Source organism: Gavialis gangeticus, unplaced genomic scaffold, assembly GCF_001723915.1.
Source record: "Gavialis gangeticus isolate Ggan-Ray unplaced genomic scaffold, GavGan_comp1, whole genome shotgun sequence".
Taxonomy (NCBI): Eukaryota; Metazoa; Chordata; order Crocodylia; family Gavialidae; genus Gavialis; species Gavialis gangeticus.
The window spans coordinates 17,113,145-17,119,535 of NW_017729011.1; the positions used below are offsets into that span (position 1 = coordinate 17,113,145).

Below are 6,391 nucleotides of genomic sequence, written 5' to 3' on the forward strand. Positions count from 1 at the left end.
GAGGATGCGGCCCCTTGCTCTTTCCCTCGGACGCCCGAGGCTGCAGTGAGCATCGCAGCCTTCCTGAGCGTGGGGCTGAAGGTGGCGCAGCTTCAGGGCTGCTAAAAGCAAAGCCAGTCTTGCCTCCTCCTCCCACCTCCCTGTAAGAAACACCGGGCAGCCTGCCTCTCCCTTCATCCTCCTCCACCCCTGGGAGGGGACCCCGGGCACCAAGTCTGTGCTGTGCCCCCACCTCCTCACTTGGACTTAGGTGTGCAGGTGCATCCCTGAGTGCAGCTTGTGTGCAAGGGGAAGAAGCTCCCCCCCTGTGTTGGGAAAGGGGCTGGCAGCAGAGGGAGAGTGAACTCCCAGTATTTGCTTTCAATGAGCTGTTTTGCCCCCCCCATGACAGGTCTGTGAGCAAAGCTACCTGGTAGCCAGCACCCCCTTCCTCCATAGCACAGCCCCAAGAGATGCATCTCAGCCTCCTCCTGCAGCTGCCAAGGTGTTGCACAGGCCTCTGAGGAGCACAGGGTGCCATGGGGTAGCAGCAGGGCCCTCATCCCTCTCCACCTTCTCCAAAGTTTGCATGGCAGGCCCTGCCTGGAGGCTCAAGCTGTACACGAGGGTTTGACATGGCATTTCTGGGGAAGCCCTTGGGCAAATGCTGCCTGCAAGTGCCAGGAGCTGGACTCAGTGGCCCGAGAGGCCCCTGCCAGTCCCGTGTTCCTGACGGCAGGGTCCCTGCCACGGGCGGTGGAGCGGCTGGTCCGTGCAGAGCATAAGTGGCAGCTGCGGTACAGCTGAAGCAGTGACTCTTGTTATCCGTCTGGCCAATGTCACGTGGGCTGAAATTCTTCCCATGCCACCAAACCTCGGTGCTGGATAATGGCAGGCGGGGAGCAAGGGGGGTGCTGACTTGTCTGATATGGCAAGAATGCCGTGAGCAGATGGAAGCTGATCCCTGTCAGCAGCGGGCTGGTCTCTGCCCTCCTCTGGTGCCCTTCCCCCATCTATTGTAATGGTCCTCCCGAGCCACATGGGGACATGGCTGGTCGGACGGGATGAGCATCTGGGGAGGGAAGAAGAAGTTTGCTGCAGCCCAATGGGAACCCATTCTCCTCCCAGCTTGGATGCCAGCACAGCGCAATGGTAGATCCTCAGGGCAAGAGATGCAGAGAAGCTGCATGATCCCAATGTGTGCTTTAACTTTGGCTGAGCGGGTGGAGTGGTTTGAGCACAAGGATCTTCTAAGCATCCATTAACTAACTGCTTTCCTTTTGTGGCTGGGGCAGGATCCTCCTCTCCTGGCCTTTCACCCAGGGCAGGTTAGAGGCTGGCCTTGGTGCTTTGGATATCATGCATCATCACTGAGGTGAGGGTTCAAAGTGGAGACATGGCAGAAGCCTTGGGAAGCGGGTGCCTGTGAATACAGGGGCCAGACATGGTGGAGCAGGAGGCCCTTCCCAGTGCTGTGCTCCTCCGACCAGGAGGCAGCCATCCTCAGCTCTTAGCTCCATCGCTGCTTTGTTTGAGTGAGTCGTGGGTTAATGGCTCCCTGTCAGCTTGTCTATAACTGGGTCTGCATCTCCTCCCTCCGTGGGGCTCTTTGGCTCCTTAATTAATTCTTATTAAGCACTTGGAGAGCCTCAGGGAGAAGATGCAAAAGAAGTGTGAAGTTGTGTTGTCACTGAGGAGGCCCCAGATGCTTTAAGCCCTCCTGCGCACTTGGGCAAGACTGTTCAAGGTAGATGCACGCCGGGCTCCCCTGGATGTCTGTGGGAGCAGAGCATCTATGTGCCTCTACAAGCCTGTGCCTTCATGTCTTAGCGTTTGCTTGGATAGATGTTATCTGCACCCACAAACGTGGATGCACGAGAAGTGCCTGACACCCGTTATCTATGCTCTGAGAGATTCAAAACCTTTTACAAACACAAGCGATTCACACCGTCCAGATATGGGGAAACTGAGGCAGAGAAAACCTTCTTGTGTTACCCTCAGTAGTGGGCCTGGTGAAAAGGAGTCCTCTCCAGCAGGCTCAGCCTGGCTTGGTGGCAGTCGAGGGAGGGATAGGGGAACATCCATGCAGGAACCCGTCCCTTTCCTCCCCAAGCAGTGCCAGGCTCAGGGCAGAGCCAGCGAGCTGTCTCTCACAGGCTGACTGACCAGGGCTCTGGTCCCAAGAGCCCTGAGGTCCATAGAGATGGGGCCCAGGCACCACTGGAGAAGGAGGGAGCTACAAAGTGCAGCAGTGGGGTGCATGGCCTCCCTGTCAACCCAGTGAGAAGCATGTCTGTGGGAAGCCATGGACCAAGGTCTTGTTGCAAGCCGTGGATTGGCGGCCCCTCCTCTGGAGGCAGCCGCTGAAGTTAGGCGAACGCCAGACCGGTATGAGAACAGAAGCGGCCTCGTACGTCAGTCCACGCTTGCTCCTCGGACAACCTCAGGATCCCTTTCCCGATGGCACACCGCTTCCCCGGCAGTGGTTTACCAAACCCTGTTGCTGCACTGGTCGGTCCCCGCTGGCTCTTTGGAGCCCATGCACGATAGGTCCTCACCGTGCCCTGATCTGCACTTGGTGCAGCCTGTATTGTAACCCGCACGGGTGACGGGTTCGTAGGCCCAGGCTGTCATGGGCTGTGAACAGCATCGGATAATTCTGGCTGACACAGTACAAATGCGTGCTGCGTTTAGGCTAGGCTCAGCGCTGGGGCAAGGGAGGGGACTTCATTACCAATCCCATGTCTCCCTTAGTCAGAAGGCAGGTGCTGCTGCTGGCAGGGCCCGGGGGCTGGAGGGTGAGCGAAACGGTTGCTGCGGCAGTGTGCGCACGAGTATGGGAGCAGGGACTATTAACCCAAGGAGGGAGAGAGGTCCTGGGGGCACCCAAACGGCAGCACCAAAGGAGAACTCATGGCATAAAAGGGAAACCTGCCCTGGGGTCCTCATCACCTGAGACTTTACAAACCAGGCTGCACAGAGACCACAGGGAACAACCTTTCCCTGGCAAAGAGAGGAGCTGGATGGGCACTTCCCCAGCTCCGATTCCTGCCTTAAACTGGTTTGAAGCATCCCAGCAAAGAACTACATTTCCCAGCCGTCCCTGCAGCCCTGGGGAATAAGCAATTGGAAGATTTAAATAGACTAGGCCAGAAGCAACCAACCTTTGGCACATAGCGTTCCCCTCCTCTCCGCATTATCCATTGGCTGTTTAATCTTCATTTCTGGTGCTGGAGTGGCTGCTCAGCCTGGCATTAATTTTTTCTCCAAGCTTGCTAGGCCCATGAAGTAAACAGCCATGTGCATTCCTTACTCTATATTTAACAGCTGCAGTCTGCGCTGGGGGAGACGGCACGAGAAGGGGCTTTTTGTAGCTGCCCAAATTCATCTTTCGTGAGGGAAGGGAGGGGGGGAGTGGACTGGGAGGGGAAAGAGGGATTTCTCTCCCCCGTTCGGTTTTTGAGAGCAGGCTTCAGCTCCAGAGACTGCAATGCCAGCCTCCCAAAGCCGGTCCAGAGCCAGAGACAGGAACAATGTCCTCAACAGGGCCGAGTTCCTCTCGCTGAACCAGCCCCTGAAAGGCAACCAGGAGGCCCGGGGCTCCAGCCGAAAGCCAAACAGCCAGCCTGGCCCGGCTCCCTCCCAGAACAACGGCACCAAGGAGCGGAGGCAGTCGCAGCAGCTGCCTGAGGAGGACTGCATCCAGCTCAACCCCTCCTTCAAGGGGATCGCCTTCAACTCCCTGCTGGCCATTGACATCTGCATGTCCAAGCGCCTGGGCGTGTGCGCCAGCAAAGCCTCGGCCTGGGGCAGCGCCCGCTCCATGATCAACCTCATCGGGATCACGGGGCACGGGATCCCCTGGATCGGGGGCACGCTCATCTGCCTGGTGAAGAGCAGCACGCTGGCTGGCCAGGAGGTGCTCATGAACCTGCTGCTAGGTGAGTCGAGCTCTCCACCCCCAGCCGCCAAGCCCAGCCCCTTCCCTCCTCCTCCTCCGCTTCCTCCCCTCTGCTTGTCTCATTCCAGGGGTTGTGGCATGTCTCGGCTATCCAGGGGCCCCTCTGCACCCTCCCTCGCTCGGAGGCATGCCTTGCTGTACAAGGGGTCCTGCTGGCTTCTGCGGGCACGTGCGTGGGTGAGGCACGGTTCGGTCCAGCCTAGATCGTGCTCGTGACCATGCTCTGGGTACAAAGACCATGGCGCTCGTGAGATCCTTGTATTTAATCTCCGTCCATCTTGCTCAGGTTGAAGGGAGGGAATTAAAAGAAGCTGGAGGGGGAGGTCAGTCAAGGGGGGCCTGGGGCCATTCAAGTTCAGTGCTGTCTTGGCAAACGTTGTGCCCCCTGCTCCCTCCTGGAACAGCGTCTGGATCCTCTTCCCAGAGGCCCTGTGGTGGCATCTCCGTCCCCTCCTGTGCCCCGTAGCATCACCCACTGCCCTGTCTCACAAAGGGGTCAGGGCCCTGGGGTCCCCGCTGCCACGTTCAGTGTCTCAACCTGACTAAGGGATGCTTATTGAGGGACAGGCCTTAAAGATGGCCAGCTCTTCACCTAGTGCCTTAGGCAGGTGCCCATCACCAGGTGCCTGAGTGCTTGGCTTGGGTAAAGAGCTCTCTCCGTCCTTGTCTCTATGCTGAATAGTGTCAGACCCATTCATAGGGACCACAGTAGCTGGCCTGATGTTTAAAGCTTAGGCCAAACGAGACGTGAGACCCACAACAACCAAGTGGCTCCTACTGTGAGACCGGGGCTCATGTGCTCGCTCCTCCATATTCCCCCTTCTCCTAGGACTCGGCTCTGAGAGGTGTCACCCTTGAGCTCTGCCTTGGTCAGAGATGTAGGCAAGCCCAGTTCTGGCCCCTGCTCTTTGACCCTAACCCTCAGATGCTGTTTTGTGCTCTTATAAGCACAAGCTGGCCAGCTTTTCAAGTAAAGACGACCAGCAGGGAAGGGCTGGAAGAGGGAGAATGAGCTTTATGAACTCTGCAGTGTCCCACACCTTCGCCAGGGCCCACCCGTGCGAGGGAGAGGATGGCGTGGGGTGAGGTTTAAAGGGGCAGCCCAGCTGCTTTTCCTTCCCAGGTGGGAACACCAGATAGAGATGAAAGCTGGGGAGAGGTGAGATTGGCAGGGGTTGATCCAAAGTTAATCGGTCATTGATTCTTGGCATCTCTAGCTCAGGTCACACCTTTGCTTTTAAAAGAGTATGAAGACCGCACAGCAAGTGCCTCAAGTCATGGGGCAGAACATCTGGCCATCTCCCGAACCAGGCTGGTCCTGGGAACCTGAAGATTTGTGATGCTGTGGAGAGCTACAAAAAACTTCACCTATCATTTAAAAAAAGGGTGGTTGGGGGCTAAGTTTCTCCCTTTTTTGTTACAAAACTGCAATTCCAAATGTGCAGTGGCCCTTGGGTTTGCCATGCAGCTGCTGGGAGCTGGCCCTTGGGGGTCTCTGCTACGGTGCTATTTTGTGAGGCTTCCCCAAAACCTTTACCTTCCTCCTGGTGACCTGCAGAAAAATCATATTTCATCTTCTTTCTCACTGGCAAACCAAAAGCTGGCTAACAAAACCCACAGAACGGCTCCGCCGTATCTTTCCATCTGCTAAAAGACTGCGTAGAGAAGCTGTCACCAGCTGGGTTGCTCGGTGATCACGAGAGGTCAGCGACAGGAGGCATGGCGCTTGCCATTCAGTGTTGGTGTTCGCCACTGCCCGATCTCGCCGGGCTGCTCCCGACTTGTCATGACACCAGCATTTCCCTGGTAGACCTGCCACTGTCACGTGCCACGGGATCCCTGATCCAGCAGGTTTGGCCAGTTAGAAACCCAAGAGTGGAAAAGCTGAGCTCTATTTATAGCGTGCTCGGGGCCTTCACATCTCAGCGGTGCCAGGCTAAAAGGTCTGGGAGGGCAGGGAGGCTGGCGGACCCGTCCGGTGCCACAAGAGTGCTGGTTGGGGAGGAAGGAGGGAGGTCCGCTGGATCCAGCGGGGCTCTGTCCACTTGTTCCCCTGCTTCAGGTGTTGTTTCCGGTGGCTTTGCTAGTCCCGTAGGCCATCCCTTTGTATTCCAGTGGCCTTTCCACTTTCACGGTTCTCCTTTTGAAGGGGATGAGCTTAGCGCGCAGGCTGCCCCGCTCTGCAGTCAGCTGTGTTGGATAATGCAGCCTGACATCCTCGCTCACTCGCTCGGTTTTTTTCTCTGCCCGTATGCAGTTCCAGTCCGGCCGGATGTGGGGCAGAGCCCTTGGGGGGACGGGGTTGAACAGAACGGGCTCGTCCTGGCCTTGCCCTGACCTTTGGTGGGCAAGAGAAGCAGGGAAAGGTGTGTCTGCCGTGCCCCTCCACCTTTCCCTCTGTCCCTCCCTCCCTCTCGCTGATCTTTTGTTGCATCTCTTCCACAAGGTTAG

At 57.3% G+C, this 6,391-nt stretch overlaps 1 protein-coding gene across 1 annotated transcript in view; it reads left to right on the forward strand.

Annotated features, from left to right (window-relative positions):
- Positions 1–9: 9 nt before the first annotated feature.
- PLPP7 (phospholipid phosphatase 7 (inactive)) overlaps positions 10–6,391 on the forward strand; it is an 18,572-nt gene continuing 12,190 nt past the window's right edge. Inside the window, exon 1 of the mRNA XM_019510694.1 lies at positions 10–3,920. Coding sequence (XP_019366239.1) covers positions 3,470–3,920 — 451 coding nt within the window. The 5' untranslated portion in view covers positions 10–3,469. The remainder of the gene's footprint in view (positions 3,921–6,391) is intronic.